Source organism: Oryzias latipes, chromosome 9, assembly GCF_002234675.1.
Source record: "Oryzias latipes chromosome 9, ASM223467v1".
Lineage (NCBI taxonomy): Eukaryota > Metazoa > Chordata > Actinopteri > Beloniformes > Adrianichthyidae > Oryzias > Oryzias latipes.
The window spans coordinates 19,566,264-19,586,843 of NC_019867.2; the positions used below are offsets into that span (position 1 = coordinate 19,566,264).

General features: G+C 41.7%; 1 protein-coding gene across 1 annotated transcript in view; it reads right to left on the reverse strand.

The window, feature by feature from the left end:
* Nucleotides 1-20,580, reverse strand: part of LOC101165068 (hemicentin-1) — a 47,899-nt gene that overhangs the window by 12,508 nt on the left and 14,811 nt on the right. The window contains exons 12-49 of the mRNA XM_023958631.1: nt 20,425-20,566; nt 20,044-20,168; nt 19,354-19,467; nt 19,101-19,259; nt 18,818-19,012; nt 17,354-17,449; nt 17,118-17,245; nt 16,905-17,049; nt 16,174-16,286; nt 14,061-14,220; nt 13,823-13,982; nt 10,578-10,705; nt 10,228-10,479; nt 8,849-8,932; nt 7,076-7,267; nt 6,862-6,992; nt 6,614-6,758; nt 6,156-6,282; nt 5,901-6,058; nt 5,375-5,653; nt 5,148-5,290; nt 4,438-4,588; nt 4,149-4,367; nt 3,942-4,055; nt 3,667-3,851; nt 3,494-3,590; nt 3,252-3,413; nt 3,045-3,158; nt 2,644-2,840; nt 2,398-2,479; nt 2,177-2,308; nt 1,961-2,104; nt 1,726-1,885; nt 1,198-1,322; nt 938-1,121; nt 752-849; nt 384-662; nt 104-294 (exon numbers count right to left, since the gene is read on the reverse strand). Of these exons, the coding sequence (XP_023814399.1) occupies nt 104-294; nt 384-662; nt 752-849; nt 938-1,121; nt 1,198-1,322; nt 1,726-1,885; nt 1,961-2,104; nt 2,177-2,308; nt 2,398-2,479; nt 2,644-2,840; nt 3,045-3,158; nt 3,252-3,413; nt 3,494-3,590; nt 3,667-3,851; nt 3,942-4,055; nt 4,149-4,367; nt 4,438-4,588; nt 5,148-5,290; nt 5,375-5,653; nt 5,901-6,058; nt 6,156-6,282; nt 6,614-6,758; nt 6,862-6,992; nt 7,076-7,267; nt 8,849-8,932; nt 10,228-10,479; nt 10,578-10,705; nt 13,823-13,982; nt 14,061-14,220; nt 16,174-16,286; nt 16,905-17,049; nt 17,118-17,245; nt 17,354-17,449; nt 18,818-19,012; nt 19,101-19,259; nt 19,354-19,467; nt 20,044-20,168; nt 20,425-20,566 (5,810 nt within the window). The remainder of the gene's footprint in view (nt 1-103; nt 295-383; nt 663-751; nt 850-937; nt 1,122-1,197; nt 1,323-1,725; nt 1,886-1,960; nt 2,105-2,176; nt 2,309-2,397; nt 2,480-2,643; nt 2,841-3,044; nt 3,159-3,251; nt 3,414-3,493; nt 3,591-3,666; nt 3,852-3,941; nt 4,056-4,148; nt 4,368-4,437; nt 4,589-5,147; nt 5,291-5,374; nt 5,654-5,900; nt 6,059-6,155; nt 6,283-6,613; nt 6,759-6,861; nt 6,993-7,075; nt 7,268-8,848; nt 8,933-10,227; nt 10,480-10,577; nt 10,706-13,822; nt 13,983-14,060; nt 14,221-16,173; nt 16,287-16,904; nt 17,050-17,117; nt 17,246-17,353; nt 17,450-18,817; nt 19,013-19,100; nt 19,260-19,353; nt 19,468-20,043; nt 20,169-20,424; nt 20,567-20,580) is intronic.

Sequence of the window (20,580 nt, forward strand, 5' to 3'; positions counted from 1 at the left end):
TTATGACACCTGGTCTTGGGCCCCCTTATGGCCACATTTAATTTGATCAGTGAATATGCTGATCACAATTGTATATACAGTATGCTTTAAGTGTGTATTGTACCTGTACTTTGCTGATCCGAACAAAGTTTCCATCCTGATGAACAATGTCACTTCTTTCCAAGGGACGGCCGTCCTTGAGCCAGCTGAGGGTTGGAGGTGGGACTCCCTCTGCAGAACACTCCAACTCTAGAGGACTGTTCACTGCTAAAGTCAGCTCCACTGGGAAACTGGAGCTGATTATTTTAGGAGGCTCTGAATGAGAAAACGGAACGTTTTGGATTTATTTTCATTATTTACACGAATGCTTTAAAAGCCGGGGTACATTGAATAAAGACAACTACCGAGCACGGTGAGGTTGAAGCTCTTGGTGCTGCTTCCAGCCTGGTTGCTTGCCACACAGCTGTAGAGGCCTGCATCTGAAGGAGCTACATCCGGCAGCTGCAGCCGCGTTTCCTGTCCATCCAGCAGCAGGTTGCGGTGCAGGGACAGCGGCTGACCATCTTTCATCCATGTCAGAGTGGGGGGAGGGACACCATGTGCCTCACAGGTCAGGGTCACCAGGGATCCCTGAACCACTGTGACTGGCTCTACTGGTTCCACATGATCCACACCAGGGGGCACTGCAGACCGCAAACGCACACTAAATGACACCTGTCAATCCAAAGAGTTTCCTCTTGTCTTTTCAGTTGATGGTGTGAGTTTATTGTACCTTGGACTTGGACATCATAGCTTAACTCGGCCAGACCGGCTCGACTGCGTGCCACACAAGTGTAGACTCCAGAATCAGACTGCTGCACATGAGCAATCCTAATGTTTTTCAAAAAAAACAGCAGAACTGTTTCAGTAAAAATCATGCATTCCGCTAAGCATGATAGCTGCAAGAGTCTGACCCGACCTCAGCAAAGAGTCACCAGAGAGGAGGCGTGTCCGAGGCGAGAGGAGCAGCGGCCGGCCATTCTTCATCCAGCTGATCTGAGGAGGTGGGTGTCCTGCTGCACGACACTCCAGCGTCACCACGCTGTCCTGCGTCACCTGGACCTCTCTGGGAATTGTTGACTCATCAGATATAGATGGAGGAACTGTGACAAATGAGAGCACCAAATAATAAACAACTGAACCCAAACAAAATGATACAAATAGTAAATTTAAATTTACCAAGAACATAGACGGTGTAGATTTTGGTATCTTGACCGACGGTGCTGACAGCCAAGCATGTGTATGTCCCAGAATCCTCAGCACTTAGTCGTAGGAAGGTTAGTTTGCCTCCATCGGGGCTCAACCTGTACAAATAGAAAAATTAAACATTATTTTGTGACATTGATTTTACGTTTTAATCTTATTCTACCCCCTTCCTTTGATTTAAATATGTATTTTGCTCATCATGATCACTGCCCAAGCTTTTTTAGACAAAAACCCATATAGATGTGATTTTTTTATGTTTGGCTGATTTGGCTACAGTGAACCTTATCAGCTCACGAACAGCTGGAAAACAGCTGTTCATCGTAAAAACAGACAAGGACTGTAAACTGTTTGTCCGTCCACACATCCTTCAGTCATCCGCGTAGTTCTCTGAAATGATTAATGGGGTTTAAGTCAAACCTTAAGGGAAATTTGTTTATCATGTCATATACAGCACTGAAATAGTCTGGATACTTTCAGGTCTACTCAGTTTAAATTGCTTACGAGATGTGATGGGAGTTTGACTCAACCAGGGTCACTCCGTCTTTCAGCCAGCTGATGCGGGGGGTGGGGATTCCATTGACTCTGCAATCCAGGGTGACCTCCTCCCCCATGGGTGCACTCACGTCAGACGCTTGGTCTGAATCTAGAATGGTGGGGGATACTGGGAGCCACACAAATGAAGCATTAGTGGTCCTTCCGGGTTTTGTCTCTGACATGTAAAAAGAAGGGTAATTACCTTGCACTGTGAGGGTATAGTCCTTCTGTGTTTGCCCCTCACTGTTCTTGGCCACGCATGTGTATGTTCCGGCGTGAGACAGACTGAGAGGACCCAGCTCCAGCCGGTTGCCTCGAACTGACCACTGCCACTGCAGACTACTTTCTGAAAAGCCAAGCACATCTGATCACTCCAGCAGTCACACAAATCCATGATTTTAAATTGCCCTTTATTTACCAATTGGGCTTCCATCTTTGAGCCAGGTGATGCTGGGAACAGGTACTCCCGTTGCTTCACACAGCAGGGCAACATGGGAACCCAGTGTGGAATTAATTGACTCCCGCAGTGGCCCATCAAGCACAGGTGGGACTGTGGAAACATTTTTGTGAGATACGTCCAAAACTACTGAACGCAACCTTCTTAGAAACTGTTCAGAAATGGAGCTGTGGTTTTCTTACTATGAACTGCCAGCTTGAAAGTCCTGTCCACTTGGCCAGCCATATTAGAAACTTTACAAGTGTATGTACCTCCATCAGAAATCTAGACAGCAGTGAGCGTTAGCGTTTCTGCACCAACCTCACATGTGTGTTACATATGCAGTAGAAGACAAACAGGAATAAGGCAAACTCAAATCTGCACAACAAGCCAAAGAGGTCCTAAAAGGAGTATTTTGTTTTGCAGCCTGACATGTGTAATATAGTGACCTGCACTCCTATGATCTCCAGCTGGTTGCTGTTCATCTTCAGCCCGTTTCCTGCAGCTAGTTGCTGCCCGTTCTTGTACCATGTGACCTCTGGCTTTGGGAATCCATTAGCTACACATCGCAAAGTAACAGAGGAGCCAAGCTGAGGGGTCATCGACTCTGACTCAGCATCATGCAGGGGCTTCAGGGTGGGCAAGACTGTTTACACAAACACACACACACACACACACATATACAATGGACTGTTAGATCAATTTAGTGTTGAAAAGATTTGTTCCTGAACTTTCATCAATCACAGCTACCTACAGATAAACATTTCTTCTTGTGCGGATGTTGTTTGGAAATTGGATCATGTGTATATAAAGCCGCTCTGTGCAGATGGGTCATGAGGCGTTCACTCACCATAAATGCTGAGCAGAAAACTCTTCTGGTCCTGCCCTGCTGAGTTGCTGGCTGTGCACACATACTGCCCTGCATCTTCCAGTCTTGCCCGAGGCAACTGTAACATCTGGCCACCTTTCATGCAGTGCAGATAAATCCGTTTAAATAATGTGATAAAAGTTCCACAATTGGATTCAGAGAAAAGCTGCAAACAATGCAGGTCCTGACCAGGCAGAATATGAACGCCGGTGCTAAATTGGAGAACCTGCCCATCTCTGGTCCAGGTGATCTCTGGTGGAGGGTACGCTTGGACATCACACAGCAATGACGCCATATGGCCCTCGATTACACTCACAGACTCTTCTCTTGGCCCAGTTATTGTAGGAGGAACTGCACATTTGTTTGGTTAATTTGTGTGTTTTCTTCATAAAAGGTATTTATTGCGGCACAGAGGTAAAGCCGTGTCCTACCTTGCACTGTAAGACTGAATAGCTTCTCAACCGTCCCAACCTTATTTTCAGCCACACACATATACCCAGCCATGTCTGAAACCTGGACACTGCTGAGCTGAAGGTTCAGACAAAAAGGGTTACTCCTTCAAGCAGGATCTGTCCTCAACGTATCAAAATCAGCAACAACCCACCTGGAGTTGTGTGCCATCGCTGCTAATGTGATGCTGAGAGTCTTTGTACACCGGCTGCCCATCTTTCAGCCAGGAGATGGCTGGAGCCGGATGTCCTGTCACCTCACAGTGTAAAACCACTGTGCTGTTGACCACCGCTCCCATCTCCTCCATGAACTCAGAGGTACCCATAATGACAGGGGGGACTAAGGAGGTGAAAAACAATGAAAAGTATTATATATCAGTACATTGTTTAGGCCTAAATACTACCACATAAAGAAGGTGTGATTACTTACTGAGGACTTCTAGTTCAAAATGCATGTGGTCCTCCCCTGCCTCATTAACAGCCTTGCATGTATACTTTCCGGTGTCCTCCTTTCGTACTCGAGGGATTTGTAGCACCTGACCTCCTGATAGGATGCAGCCATAACATATACTGGTTGTATCCAGAAAAAAAACTATGAAGTTGGAGTCAAACAAACAAAAAACAAAACAATTCTCACCTGGGTGGAGCACCAATCCATCAGCAGAGGTGAGTTTCCTTCCATCCTTGTACCAGCTAAGTTTTGGTGGGGGAATGGCATTGTTTTCACAAGACAGACTGACAGAATGACCCAAGACGACCTCCTTCTTTTCGGTCATTTCTTCCTCGTGATCATCCCCCTCGTGCCCCAGACCCCAGGCTGCTTCTCTGTTGGTTACTCGCTGGAAGATTGGAGGAACTAAAAGAAAATGGAGAATCAACAACAATTCTACCTCTACAAACAAGATCTATTAGCAACGTAGTTTTACCTTGAATTGTGACGTGAAAGTCTCTCTTGTCCTCTCCGGCTGAGTTGGTAACCACACAGGTGTACTGTCCCTCGTGGGACAGCATGGCGGGCTCTATGTGGAGGAAGTTGCCATGGTGTTGAATGCCAGCATGGTGCTTTCCACTCAGCAACTTCACACACACACACACACACCAAATATATCAGATTTTAATATACAAGTTCGACAATGTGACAATTAATACAAATCTTGAGAAAATAAAACAAGTTATTTGATCAGACTGAATACATAATGTTTTTCTCTTTTTTTATTTGATTTTACTATACTGAATTGATGAAAAAGTAGTTGTTCAATTATTTTTTCTGCTATTAATTATAGTCTTTCAATCCCCATTGCATTTATGTGAAAACAATATTCAGAATAAAAGTACATAGACTCATCACTTTTTTTGTTCAAGAAAAACATATGAAGTTTCAGGTGAAGGGGGGGGGGGTTGCATTGGAGTCGTGATGTTAAATACCACAGTCTTTTTTTTATAAATGCCTCGGATCTAACTAACTGTCTTAGTCATCAGAGCGGAGGCAGAGGAGGATGCAGAGGATCTCCATTCTGTCGTAATGCCTGTAATTCGGCCTATTTGCCAGCAGAGGCCGACAAAGGTTGATTTTCAGTAAATTCCTCATCAAATTTCTGGATTTTAGATGTGCAATTTATATGAAAAACGCACCAACCTGTCCATCTTTGAACCAACGCACTTTTGGTTCCGGGAAACCTTTGGCCACACAAGACAGAGCTAAACTTCCATTGATGCGCACTTTCTCTTCCTGACCCGCAAAAGTAAAGGTTGAAGAGTCTCCTTCAATCTGTGGGGGAACTAATAAATGCAGGCAAAGAGTCACATGTAAATTAGTTTTCTGTTGGGTATAGCTCACCTGTGAGTGTTATAACTGCGTCCTACCCAGAACACTGAGAGAGTAGTGTTTAACGGCTATGCCAGCTGGATTTGTGGCCCTGCAGGAGTACAGGCCGCTGCTGTCTCCCTGTGCTGATCCCAGTCGCAGAGCCTGACCATTACGGCTGTATGTGAGCTGGGGAGACGACACGATTGGCTGATTGTCCTTCAGCCATGTAATGCCGGGTGTTGGTGAACCTTCCACCTCACAGGGAAGAACAGTAGGGAAACCCAGAACCACAGACATCTCTGTGCTCTCATTTCCTCCTTTAATGGTTGGAGGAACTAGAAAAAAAAAGAAAGAATGTTGAATGGAGATGGGATTAATAAACACACAATGTAGTGATGACAATGTACCACCGGTATAATCTGTTTTTGAGGTGGGAAAGGTTTCTTTAGTCTACAGCAGCAGTTTAAAAAAAAAAAAAACTCACTTTCAGGAAGCCAAATTATGGCACATCAGCCATACTTACATTTTTTTAATGAAAATGTGTTTATACATGGGAAATTAAAAGCAAAAACAGACCCAAACCTTGCACTGTGAGTCTAAACTGCCGCATCTGAGTCCCTGCATTGTTCCTGGCCAGACACTGGTAAAGCCCCTGGTCTCTCAGTCTCACCGACTTGACCTTCAGCACCTGACCTTCCTCCAGAAACTCCACATGAGGGTCTCCATCACGAGACAGAACCCTAACACAGACAGAAATGGACCAATGATTCAATAGACAGCTTGGTTGTAATGTGTTTTGTCTGAAGGCTGCAGCAGTGAACTGTTGGGGGTCCTTACTCTCCATCGCGGCTCCACTCCACTCTGGGAGCTGGTCGTCCACTGACCCGACACTGAAACTCCACTTCCTGTTCCTGTGCTACTGTTAGCTCCTGCAGCTGGGATGTTCCAGAAATCACCGGAGGAGCTGCAAAAAAATCCCAAATTTAGTCAAAATTAATAAACAAAAATAAACAAATACCATTTACAAAGAGGCATAACTGAGTTAGGAGAAAATTTAAAAAAATATATGTAATTTTTGAGGGTCAACCAGTTCTTACTGAGGTTTATGAGGATTCAAGGTGTTGTCCGTATGACATTTTATTGTTTTTTGTTTTTTTACTTAAGCTACACAAACATGAGTTAAAGTGAGGGACATTCAGATCATTTGGAAATCATAACCCAAGATTTGTGGTTTGAATCTTCGCAGCTTCTCACAGTTCCCACATTCCTGTGTGACAGTGGGTTTATGAGCTCACCTTCTACCACTATGTTGTATTTTCTCCGTGCCTCTCCCGCAGAGTTTTGAGCCGTGCAGGCAAACTGTCCTGCATGTTCAGGCTGGACTCTGTAGATTCTGAGGAACCTGTTTCCATTCTGCACATACACCCCAGGGCTGTCCACCTGCACACAGAAAATCCATCTGACTGTTGTTGATTTAACAGCCACTTGGTGGCATTGTGCAACTAGAGATCAAGCAGAAATGGTTCCTGGGTGGTGCACTCACAGGGTGACCATCTTTGGTCCAGGTTATTGATGGAGAGGGGATCCCAGAAGCATCACACCCCAGAGTGAGGGGCTGCTTCAAGGTGACAGTGAGGTTTAGCGGCTGACCATCATCTTGAATCTCTGGAGGAACTGAAACAAAGAAAAAAAATCCCATTTTATACATTATGTTAGGAAAAGAGGGAGTAACCTAAGAGCTATTAATACATTCCCACCATTTACTTTCAGCCTGGTCTTTTTCTCCACAGAGCCTGCCTCATTGGTTGCTACACACTTGAAGTCCCCACTGTGGCTGGCAGATGCTGTGCTAATTACAAGCGCTCCATCCTTCGCCACAGAAAACTCCGATTGTTCCGGGTGTATCTCCAAGCCATTTTTGAACCACCGCACCTTGGGACGAGGTGAGCCTGCAGTTCCAAGGGTAAGGGGGAAAAACGATTCAGAGCAGAAAATAGGCTTTATTGACAGAGAAATAAGTCACCCAGATACCCCAGCTTCTGTAGAACTTATCGCGGAAGGAGCCCAGACTGAAAAAAACGCGAGCTCTCGATTTATCTGCAGCACAGCAGGGAAGACAACTCCAAAGTGGTTGGAGTTTTTGTAGCTCGCAGGCTTAAGACTCCCAAGGTTAGTAGCACATAAAAAAGAGAACATAGTGCAGCTTGCTGGGGTAATGTGGGATGCAATATTGAAGACCCTAAAATTTATAACCAAAATTGAGAGCTTTAAACAGAAGGAGTGGCCAAACTAGAAGTTCAAAGACTTCTTCGCTCCAGAGCCTAAAATAGATGTGATCTGTGGGTAAAAAAGATAAAATGAAAAGACTTGGAATCAGTTAATAGGAGAAAAATATGAGCATCACAACAGTGCGATTGACTTTGATGGAGCAGTAGCAAAAAAAAAAAAAAAAAGAAGGAAAACACATCCCCATGTATTCAGAGAGGTATTACATTCACACCCAACAGAGGAGGCGCGAAATCAAACACGGCACCTTTCCCCGATCCAAGAAACCGCAACCACAGGAGACCGCTACAACTGTAGGATGATGTTAGCGAGTGCTGGCGTTCAGAACACATGTTTACAGTTAAAGAGCTCTGAAGCAAATTCATTATCTCATCGCTGGGAGGAAATGCATGCAGATGTTCCGTTTTAGATGCTAACAGATCTCATTAGAAGGTTGATTTTATTTATTTATTGATCTATTCATACTGCCCATGCCAACAGTTAGAGCATATCTCTTCCATGTGCCTCTCAGACTATTGGCTCAGACAAAACCAAACCAGTGCTTGTTGTTGAATTAATGATATCCTTCCGTTTGAGACCTTTTTTTTTGTCTCCTTTAGATGGAACTCTTGTGAATAATGAGAGAATTTTTGCTTCCTGCTGCTGACAGTTTCTTAAGACCCTTTTTTTTAATCAAGAGTGGCGAGGATTTTTTACTTGAAATGCTGCCCAACTGTATGGCCTGGATGAAAGGTGGGCTAGCGTGGGTTCATGCGTCTCTTCCTCCTCCTACTCTACCTCACAGAGACATTTCTGTCCTTTATCTGCCAGCAGCAGCCTGTAATTAGGATTCCTCTCTCAGCGGGCCGCGGTGGAAAGGAAAGCAGATGTGGCTCAGTGAGGCAGGAGCCAGACTGATGTTCCAGCTGTTGCGCCACATTAGACACACCCTCAGCTGGTATCTATGGCACAACCCACAAACAATACCTGATTGCAGGCACTGTGAGAAAACGTCTGAGAGGGGAGTTCTTGTAATACTGCAGGATTAGCACAAATATGTATGTTTGGACTTGTGTCTTCAAACTCCAACAAAGAGGAGCTCTTTTGAAAAGGACCATGATCATCTAAAAATTCATTTTCACTCATGTTATCGATACCCAAACTTTTTTTTTGCTTGTCGTGACATTCACAAAATATACGTCAAGCCCGGTAAATATCACATTTTTGTTAGTTCATGGCTTTCTTATGTAGAAATCAAGTCTTACCTTTGGCACGACAAGGAATGGTCACCTTGCTGTTCACCACTTTCTCCATGATGACATCTCCAGGCTCTGCAAAAGATGGAGCCTCTGTAAAGACAAGAGGTGGAGTTTTAGATCAAGAATGAGTGATGAGTAAAATTCATTGCTGGGGTGAGAGGAAGTACAGGAAACAAGACTTTGAGGCTTTGGTGCGTGCTCTATGGATATAGAATTTGATGAATGGGTTACCGCCAGGAAATCATGGAATGAGAAGCAAAATGAGTCTGTGTTAAGCCATTTTAGTAAAATATAAATAAATAAAAAAAACACTGGAAGGCTGAAGATGGATAGGCGCCCAAATATGAGAGGATCATGTATTGTGTAATTGCTTACCTATAAGCCCTGCTCTGTTCTGCACAGTCTTGATCCATGCTGATTCATGGTGTGCTTTTTTAGAACTCATGAGGCTGTGCTTCTAATTAGGGAGTTTAAAACCGTACTGTGTTATATCGTTGAACCGCATCCTGGGGAAAGTGAATCGTTGCATCCCTTCTGCAAACCACTATGTTTATGTTCAGAACACACATTGTGCTAAGTTTAAGAAGTATGTATTATTTATTGCATTATTACATTACACCAGGCTTAGTAAGAGCCAACTGAAAGGTTTTTATTCGTTATGTGTTTTTAAGGATTAAAAAGGGATTTTCTGAATTTCTGAGTTTTGTGTTGTTGTTTTGTCATACACAAATAAACAAAAATATGAACCAAAAGTCGAGGTTTGAACTGAATTTTGGGGAAAGGGAATCGTTGCATGTCTAGTTCTAACTGACCGGACCTGGAAAGTAGGTAAAACGGCAAATGTGTTGAATTTTCCATCTAAAACTAAATGTCCTCAAATCCTCCTCAGCGTTTTTCCCCCGAAAGGCTTTAAAATAAATCTGTTTACGTTTGTAACTATTCAATGTCACCACTTTAGTGAAAACTGGAGATAGGAGACCCAGTAGCACCACCATTGCCTCAATTTTCTCCATTGTTGTGATGAGACACAACAAAAACGAGACGGAGTTGCTATGCACACAAGAACATCTACAGATGTTTGGGCTGCCTTAGCAAAACAAGGAGTGGTTGTTGTCCTCCTTGATAACAGTTTGTTGGAAGACTATCTAGCTTCAGAAAACCCCATCCGGGGGCATATCCAGTCCAAAACCCAAAGTGCTTTTCATATTTAACATCTCAATATTTGAAATGCACAATTTCTTATTCACCTTCAGAATAGGAGACCAGGAGAAAAGTATCTGTAATATCAGCCACAGCCTGAATCAGAAAAAATTCTTACATGATATCTAAACGGCAGGTTTCTCTGTTCTGATCAAACAACTGAAGATTTAAAGTATAATGTTTACCAAGAACTTCCAGCTGGATCTCCAGGGTCTCCTGTCCTGCACTGTTCTTTGCCACACATTGGTAGGCGCCCTGGTGGACAACGTCGACTCGCTGAATCCTTAGAAGCGTAGAGTTCTTCACGCCAACAGGCTGTCCGTTGTGAAACCAGCTGATCTCAGGGCTTGGTTCTCCTTGAGCCACACAAGGCAGAGTCACCGTTTGTCCAAGCAGCACTTTAAGGATGGTGGGTGCTGGCTGAATCCTTGGCTTAGCTGAAGACAGTAAAGAAAGTGTTTTTTTTTATTTAGATTAAAGGGGAAGAATGCAAAAAAATCCCATAAGAAGTTTGGTTTGCTTATGAAGGAGTTACCTTGAACATGTAAATTGTAGCCAACAGACACGTTTCCTGCTGGGTTTTCTGCAGTGCAAGTATAGAGTTTACTATCCATCAGGCGCACATCAATGATCCTTAGAGAGCCTGAAGGCAAAATAGTGAACCTGAGGAGCAGAGGTAAAGAAATGGACCAAACCATTTATTAGACTCTGTAGCTCAGGAAAACGCTTCTGCAACGAAATAACCCTCTTTAAAAGGTGTTTTGTACTTCTTGTGTAGCAAAAACAAGTTTTTAGTAGCACATAGACATTAAAATATACATTTAAATCAGGGTCATTCTAAAATAAAACCTGATGTTTGTGGATCTAGTGCTACAAGATTGGAAACACTTAGAGGAGGATTACAGGAACCCAGGAGCTGAATCATATGTTCAAGCAGCTGCTTTTGCACCTATTTACTGGCTGCTTTTTAACTGTGCGGAGGAAAACAGATTTCTTTAAGGACCGGCAGATATGAGCAAGAGAAATCTGGAACAGAACAGTTTTCCAGTAATCATCCAGCTGAACAGCCATTGTGCAGAGTGGTGAGTATCTTGATGATATCACTGTGGGAAAAATACATATTCAAAAAGATCTATGCATTTCTTCCTTTTGAAAACAAAATAAGATTCCCTTAATGTTTTGATGCACACACTGCAAACTATTTTTAGATAACATTTTTTCAGGTTTTAGGTTGCTTTAGCTTACCGCTATTTTTGCTCTACACCTTTCCAAGCTTTTTTTTTAAATCAGCACAATTGAGAATGAGTTGTCTCTTTAAGAGCTTTGGTCTAAAAAATAAGGATATGATTATTCAAATAAATTAAAATGATTTTTAATACTCGAAAAACTTTCACTGTAATTTTGGGTTATATTTTTAAGGATTATAGTTTAAAGTTCAGTAAATTTTAGACTGTCATCCATTGCTGTTATTTTGGAAACAAAAATTAGATTTATATTCTAAAAATAAGTGCTAAGTTTAGATTTTTTTTAGCAATTATTAAGATGGGCTAATTTGTAATAAGATGGTATTCTCATATTGTTCACATTTTGTTCTAAAATGATTTGTTTCCACTAATTACACTAGGGATCTGTTTACTGTAACCAAAACTAAAAAAACAATTAGGTTAAAAAAAACTCAAAAAATACAAACCATTTGCTTACTAGTACTATCAAAAAATCTTATTATTGGGCTGTATAACATTCAATTTGAAGTAATTCCATCTCACAGATGCCTTTTTTTTAACTTTTCTCTTTTTGAAGGCTGGTTTGAAACACCTTGTTTCTAGATTTTTACAATTTATTTTTAGACTTCTTGTTAAGTTATAATATCATTTTACTACTTTCTAGTAATTTTTCTTCTTAAGATTAGTGTTCTAGTCTTATGTTTAAGCTGCTTATTTTTGCAGCGGCAAAAACGGAATCTTAGGAAAGCAAAAAGACCTGTGGTTCCAATAAAAGTAATCTTTTAATAAAAGTTTTTCAATAGCTAAATAATTTTTGATAGAGAAAAATAATTTTAGTGACAAGAATTTTTTGTTAAAATAAGAATTATTTACTTTTCTTAACCCATTGGCAGATTATTTAGCTTATTTGAAGAAAATCTATTAAAGGGGTAAGAATTTTTAACTTATTCTAAAGGGCCTGTTTTTGCAGTGCATCTTGAAGTTTTGTTCTTTAAAAAGAAATGGCAGAAAGCAAAGCTTTTGTCTAACTTCATAATCATTTTTGATATAAATAACCCTGCAAACAAACCTGCATTTGTGTCTAAAAAACAGCAGCAATTTCCTGCAGGTTACAGAAGTTAAATGTAGGTCAGGGATGTAAAAGAGAACAAATATTCCACCAGAAGCTATGCAGCTGTACAAAATTATATTCAACAGAAAAGTAAACACATCTCTATCATTTATCGTATTTATCTGAGATATGTGTGTCTGCTAAGCAACTGTATAATAACAATAACACATTTATGTAAGTGGAAAAGGCCTGGAAACACAAAGAGCTTTCCATTTCAGCTGTCCACATGGTGTAATGTCTCCCCCACCTCCTCAAACAGCCGTAAGAAAAGGAGGCAACATCTAACATGAACTAAATGACTGACTCTCCACTGGTCAGCCCACTGCTTAGGACAAGAACAAGCCCTCATGCTCATCCATTACTTTACACACAGTTAGTGTCAAGTCATCTGTGGTTCAATAGCTAGCACAAAAAGTAGCCATGGATTAGGTGTAGAATGAACTCCTTCCTCCGTGTTTTTGCTGTCTGCGGTGTATTCGGTTCAAAGCTAAAGATGGAGGCCTTACTGCCCACTGTTCCTGTTATTGCTACAGTCAGCAGCTCGTGATCACTTCTGACCCACAGAAAGCATCCAGAGAATACATTTCATACTACGCAGCCTGCCTCTTTCCGCAGGTCCAGCACATGTGAGGCATGAAGTGCGGGGGCTGTTCACAGAGATGTGTTATTCTCATCAGACAGGAGTAGTAAAGAGTCAGCACGTTGTTTTACTGTTAAAACACTCCAGGGAACCAGAGGCAGACAGTGCTTGTATCTCTTTTTCTCTTAGTTCATATTTCTCCCATCTTCCCGGCATGGCCCACTCCAGCCTTACTTGTTTCCTTCTAACCGGTGTGGGTCATCGATCTGAGTCATCGTTACTTCGTCTGGTGTCTTGCCGTAAGAGTTTGTCAGTCATCTTTCCAACATATGTTTGAAGTCAGACGGTTTGTCGGCATGTCGAGTGACCACACATGAGAATCAGAAAGCAGCCCATAAAAACTAGATGCTCCCACTCGGATTCCCATAAGGCTTTCACACTGCAAAAACAGGCCCCTAGAAATACGTCAAAAATTCTTAAAATTTGAAAAAAAATTCTATAAATTAGCAATACAAATCCGTCAGAAAAGTTGTCTCACCAAGAATTCTATTTTTTCTAAAACTAAGATTATTTTTCTATTGAAAAACTTTCTTTGTAAGATAATTTGTTTTGTTGCCAAACCAAAAATAGGAATTTTATTCTTGAAGCAATAACCTTTACTTTCTAAAGATGCAATCTTTGCAGTGAAGTGGATTCTGCAACCGACCAGAACTAGGAGGAGATTCACCAAACAAAAGCAGCAATATGGGATGGTAACCTATCTTGGTAGGATGAGTTGGGCATTGGCATGGCAACGCTGAGAAAGAACTCTTACTGCATTGTCAATTCATGTTTGATTTGCAAAAAGAGCAGAGATTTGTCATTACCCAGCTGTGACAGGGGGGATGGGGTGCCCATTTCGGCTCCATGTGACCAGTGGAGAGGGGCTGCCCTGCACCTCACAGGGGAGAACAACTTCTGTCCCCACCTCTGCAGACATCTTGATAACGGTGTCATGGCTGCTCACACCCAGGATGGTTGGCATGGCTTAAAAGACGCAAAATGAGCTTTCTTGTTACAAAAAATACTATAGCCGTATGACCATTATTAGTATTTCTGGCTTACTGTTCACACTGAGCTGAATCTCCCTGCTCGCGTACCCAACGTGACTGGTGGCAGTGCAGATGTAGATGCCTGCATCGGCAGAGGTGGGGTGTGGAATGTGGAAGTGTCCGTCAGAGTCAGGCTGAAGCGAGGAGCGGTCTCTAGGCAGAGGCTGCCTCCCCTGGAGGAATGGAACAAGAGGAAAGCTGTGGCAAATACCAGGATACAATTCCCAAAATCCAAATGTTGCTGCAAACTGCTGCAAAAACTCAAAGTTGCTGAAAGGTTTGCTGCAGAGAGCGACAATAAGCCAAAGTTTTTGATAGTCGAGTGGCTGAATTCAGGAGAAACAAATCATATGCATTAATCAAACACATTAGTTTGATTGCTTAATGCAGTTAAACTAATTAGCTGCATAACAGAGCAGACAGGCTTAACTAAGCTTTGACTTACAACCTTTGATGTCTAATGTAATTACAGACCAGCCGCTGAAATCCTCCACATCTGCAATAGACACACAAGAATGCAACTTGCTGTGCAAGAACTTACTTTTAACACAAACTACTTTCAAAGATTCTCTTTTATCTGACAAGAAGAAAAAATGTACTAGACAAGAGGGAATCACTCCAAAAGCTGGAGGAAAAATGAGGCAGGCAGGTCTGGCTCAGTTTAGCAGTGTGCAGTATGCAACAGTCTGGTTACTTTTATCTGTGCTGCAGACGAGTAAGAGTGCAATGAACAGATTTTTACATGTTTTTTATTCTTTAGATCTTTGTGGAAAAGTGTTCTTTTAAATTCACTTCAAGCACTTTCCCAAATGCCATTATTTCTGTAGTGATTGGACTATTGTTGAAGTCAGCAAGACAAACACAAGTCTCAAACCGCCTGGTGGCTGCAGTGATACTATCAGAGGATAAAGTCGAGGTTTGGAAGTTTTGTTTCTGCTTTAATCCACACAAATGTTTGGGTTTTCCTCTCAGGATACAAAAAAGCATTGTGTCTGAGGCTTCAAACAGATTCCAAAAAGCACTATACAATACTTAGTTTGTGCTCACAGCAGGGCTGCATGATGGTTAGGTTGCTATGGTTACATCGTCCCTGCTCATATTAATCAAAGTCTGATTGCAGCGCAAACTGTTGTATTTTGGTTTTGGAGTGCTCCGGCAAATAAAATTAAAACAAATAAAAATAAAAATAAAACTTTCATGTAAATGTAATTATACCATTTCACAGTCGTTCTTAATGTTTGGGCTTTTTTCCCTCTTCTAAATAGACTTTAAATTGCTCTTGATATGAAAACCTTTTCCGGCAATAGACAAGTAAATAAATTATGCTTTTAAAAACAATTACCTTTGACATGACGATACTTTAAATAAATGAACTAGAACAGGGGTCTGTATCCTGAGCCATATTAGAGGTTCTCTCATCCTCCATTTTGACCATTTTTGTTTTGAAAAAAATTCGATTTAAATAATAAAAAGGGTTTGTAGTTTGGGTTACTTTGTTTTTGGTTATTTAGTTCTGTCATTTAGGTTTAGATTTTTAACATGTCAGATAACCAATAATGATGGTACAAGATTAAAATGACTTTCAGAATGGTTAATTGCTGTTTTTCTTTGTATAATTTTTGCATTATGCTCACAATGTTCTTGTTTTAATTGGATTCTAAGCCAATATTATATTCATAAATGATAATAAAATAAGAAAAAAAATAAAAGAAAGTTCCCCCAAATCATAATAATAGAAAATGCCATGTTTGCTTGGCTTTCTTACATTTTTAATTAGGCGAGAGGATCTTATTTGACACAGGGTATACTTTATTTTGAAAGAACCTTGAATGTGCTGCTGTCAGAAGTAAAGGAAATTAAAAAAATATAACACTTTTATAAATTATTGTAATATTTAAAAGCTACATTTTGAAAATGAAGGACTTAATGTCCACAAAAAAAGTGTTGTTTTTCTAAACTTTGTGTCTCCTGGCTGGGTTATGGTTATTAAGAAACTGGACCCAATAGCCCTTATAGCGCTAAAGGTTGCAGTTATATATTGTGCATGATTCAACATGTTTTTCCAACACATTAATAATAATGTTAGGTATGACCCTCTGTATGCATGCGAATAAAGGATTTCCTACCTTAGACCAGACAACAGTTGGTTTGGGAACTCCGGTGGCCTCACATGACAGTGTGATGGCTACACCCTCATTGGCTATGTAGTGGTATGGACCAGCATTAATCTCTGGGGGCACTGGGAAGGAAGTGGGTTATAAAAAAAACAGCTGTCTGATTTAACAGAGAGAAAAAACCATGCAGAGCATTACCGCTGGCTGCAGCCAGCCAACACCAGTATGTGAAGTATGTTTTCATTACAAAGTGATGATGAGCCTCGCTGATTCGTGTCCATCACTGTGTGCCAAGGAACTAAATGCACTGCATTCATCAAAGCCTGCAGTAAATGACCCCCCCACACACACACACACACACATGACGATGACAGCAGGTGGTCAAACCATCAACATGGAATTGTTTTCATGCTGCATCAGCATATCCTGACCTTGCCATATGAATTTTATTTCATTGCCAAGCAAGCCTGTGTTCAGCAAACGCTGTTCAGCTGTTTGTGAAAGTTCTCTAAGAGAAATGAAATCCATTAGCACTCATGAAATAAGAAGCCAAAGTGAGATTTTTGTTATTCAGTTAGTAAATATAAAGCCTGCTTTCTTACTTTACCTCATGTGTGCTGCTTTTGATAGTTTGCACAGGTGAGATAACACTTAGTCCCATAAAACCTTGGTATCAATTTGTGGGTTTCCAAAAAGAAAACGACTTAAAAAAAAGATTTCTTTGCTTTGTATTGCTCTCATACCTTGGACCTCTAGGCTGACTGTGATGTTGGCAGACCCAGCTACATTCTCTGCTGTGCAAATGTAAGTCCCAGCGTCTTGTGGGATGGCTTTCTCTATGTACAAACTGCCATCGCTCCTTAAAAACCTCCTCCGATCCTGCTGAACCTGATCCAAACAAAACACAGTCTTCACTTGTATGACCCAAGTCCTGTTTGCATTTAAGTTAGACTTACGGGTTTTCCGTTTCGAGACCAGAATCTTTCTGGAAGAGGGATTCCATTCAAAAGCATGCAAGGGATGCTTAGGGATTGGCCGATACCAGTGGTGATGACTGGCGTGGTGTGGGCCAAGAGAGGAGGCTCTGTGAAAGAAAGCAATGTTGGACGTGACAAAGCCACAACTGGCATAGCAGTGTTCTGAAAATGAACAGTGGGTCATATGGGATCAGGAGCAGAGCCAACTAGCCTACCCAGTCCAGTGACAGTAACTGTGGCTTCAGCTTTGATGGTCCCAAACTGGTTTTTTGCCTCGCAGATGTACAACCCTTCATCGTCCACCCAGATACCTGCAGTCAAACACACGTGAGCAGAAGCATCACAATGTGCAGCATCTTCATTGAGAATAGAAAAATCTGTCCCAATAATAGGGGAGAGTATCCTTTAAATGTGAAATTATAGTACCAGTTAAAAATAGAAACCCACTAGATTAATGGTTTTGGCCCAGCTGCCTGCCACTGACAAAAATGCTCCGCTTGCTGAGTTCCTCAGAGATCATATGTGGGACAATTGACCCATAATTCAGCTCACTTGTTTAGCTAGTCAGATCATTGTTAGAATATGTGATGAAAAGACATAAAGTATGGGGTAAAAACAGACTGGGCAGGATGGTGAGAGGCTTTGTGAATTATACAGTTTGGACAAGCACTTTCTACAACAATGACAGGTATAAACTGAAGCCATGTGTAACACATTGATCAAATTAGGTCAGACGGGAGACACAAATGGAAACAGTGACACAAGTAGCCCATGCAGAAATGCTCATTCCTTTCTAGTTTTATGTTACATGTAAACTTTTAGTCCTGGGAGAACAAGGGAAGCATCTAAATTTAGACCTATTTCAGGCTCAACGGTTGCTAAGTAGTAACAAGAAATCCCACAAAAATAGTAAATATTATTGAAATCATTAGAGAGGAAACTTTTTTTTTTATCAGGGCAGACACTTTAGGCTCTTTAAAGTTACTGTCACAAACGTAAGTTGAATTTAATATAAAATGTATAGTCATTTGTAACCCTTGTGCTATCCTAGGCACTTTAACATTGGGCGTTGGGTCATCTAGACCCACTAGACAGTACTCTGAACCTTTTTTCTTCAATGATTTGTGATCTTTACTGGTGTCCATGGATTACATGAAATCTTTCTACCTTTATCCACCTTTGTCATGGTAGGGAGAACACGTCAATGTAAGGGTGGGGTCATCTAAGATAGCACAAGGGTTAAGGCTTGAGTCATGCCAGTGTAGGCAAAGCCATGATGTTTGCCTGCACTCTCTTTGAAGTGACACCACGTTCACACCGCCCTCCGCATACACCTTAAAGTAAAAGTAAAGTTAAAATGTAAATGCCCGACTGGAATAATATGACACCAAATCTTTCCTATATCAGAATGGAGCAGTGAAAGAAAAAGCCTGGAGCAAGATTTGTTATATTTGTACCGTTTTTCACATTTTGCACCAAACCTCTTCCAACTGTAGGTGCCAGACATGCACTAGTAAACAGAAAACAAAGAAGAAGCCCCTCCCTGCTTGTCCGGTGTGAACCCTATAGCATGACTGCCATATGCGTGTTCAAGAACCCGTGCTAAGCGCATTCTTGAATGCATGTTACATCCGTCGGTGTGTCCATAGCTTCACAATTCTTCCTCATCAAAAACTCACTTCGGATTTCTAGATGTCCATTCTCCTTTTGTGTGGTCCTGCTGTGACTGTCTGTCCAAGGCAGAACCTGCCTGCCGTTCTGTCGGTGCCAGGTCACTGTTGGTTGTGGGAGACCCCGGGCAACACATGGAAGGGTGATATTCTCCCCCACATTGGCTGTAACATCAGTCGGTTCCTCCGAGAACAAAGGGCTCGCTGTGCAAGTATGAGTGGCAATAAATGAGTTTTTCCTTTGTGTATACTGAAGAAAAAAAAACCTTCATGTGGAACACAGAGGTCTCACCTCCAACCACTAGGCTGACAGTACCAGACGAGGTTCCAGCAGAGCTGCTTGCCACACAGCTGTACTGACCGGCGTCGACCTCCTGCACAGCTCGAATATGCAAGGTCCCGCGGTGTACATCCTGTTCTACAAAAGGAGCGGACCCAACCTCAAGTGCACCTGAAAATACAAACTAAATAAGATTTCTGGCCTCCAGAAAGGGCAAAAAAAAAAAGACTGTTTCATTTAGTCAATGTGTTTGGCCTTAACTTACTTTTGTACCAGCGGACAAGTGGAGGAGGGATGCCTGTGGCTTTACACTCCAGAGTTGCGTCAGCACCAACAGATGAAAGTATGACCTGCTGCGGAACTGTGATTTTTGGCACCTCTGGATCAACAGAAGCAGTATAGTTTAGCTGAAAATACATGTATTTTTATGCATCTTTGCTCCATAAGACTCTAAAAGTCTGAAGTGACGGATCCATTTCAAACACTGACATTTGAATAGAAGAGATTATCTGTCTAACAGGCTGCTCACAAACTCATCAAGCCACAAAAATGGCATTTGGCTTCATAAATGTGAGCCCCACCGTAGTGTCAAAATATCTGTCATTCACATTGAAAGGTAAAGTGTCAGGCACCGAATCAATACTTTGACTGAAACTGTCCACAATCAAGCTCTGATTTTGTGGTTCATCTTCAATTCAATTCAATTTTACTTATATAGCCCAATATTTACTACAATAGTCATCAATGGGCTCATGCCTGTGATTGTATAATAAACATGAATCATAAAGAACATAAAGTCATGGACTTCTATAGCTAATTGCTAAACTAAACTAAACTGACTAAACTAAACTGGGCTTCCCTGCCCTTAGACCCTCCTTCATGTCCACTGGCTAAAGGTAGACTTACTAAAAATGTCAAAAGATGATATAAAACACATCAGCTCCTTCAAGACTACCTGCATACGTAAGTGCCACAGACTGAGAGGCAGTCCCAGCATCATTGGTTGCCGTGCAAGTGTAGTTCCCAGCATCGTCTGGAACAGCTCCTCCGATGGTCAAAATTCCATTATTTTGGCCAAACCTGTAGCATTCAATCAACAAAGTCCTTTTTATTAACTCATCATGATGACGAGAACATGTGCAGTTTATTTTTTAAATGTCTTTGTATGCTTGGTAGTAATGTTCTGTTAAAAGATGGAAGTTTCAATCATGTAAGAATAAACTTTTCATTTGGATACACAAACAGGACATCCACAGTGTGCGCAGCAAAATTAGAAAAAACTGATTCTCGGAGTTCTCTGCGCTGGAGGTGCTGAGTGGGCCGAGAGCTCCCTTACCTCGGCAGATTAGTAAGAAACATGTTTCCGTGGCTCCAGAGGAGCCGGGGAGGGGGGGAGCCGGACGCCGAACAGACTAAGCGGATCTCATCCCCCAGGGTGAAGGCCTGGCTCGGGGGGTGAACCACCACAGATGGAGCCTCTGTATTCGCAGTA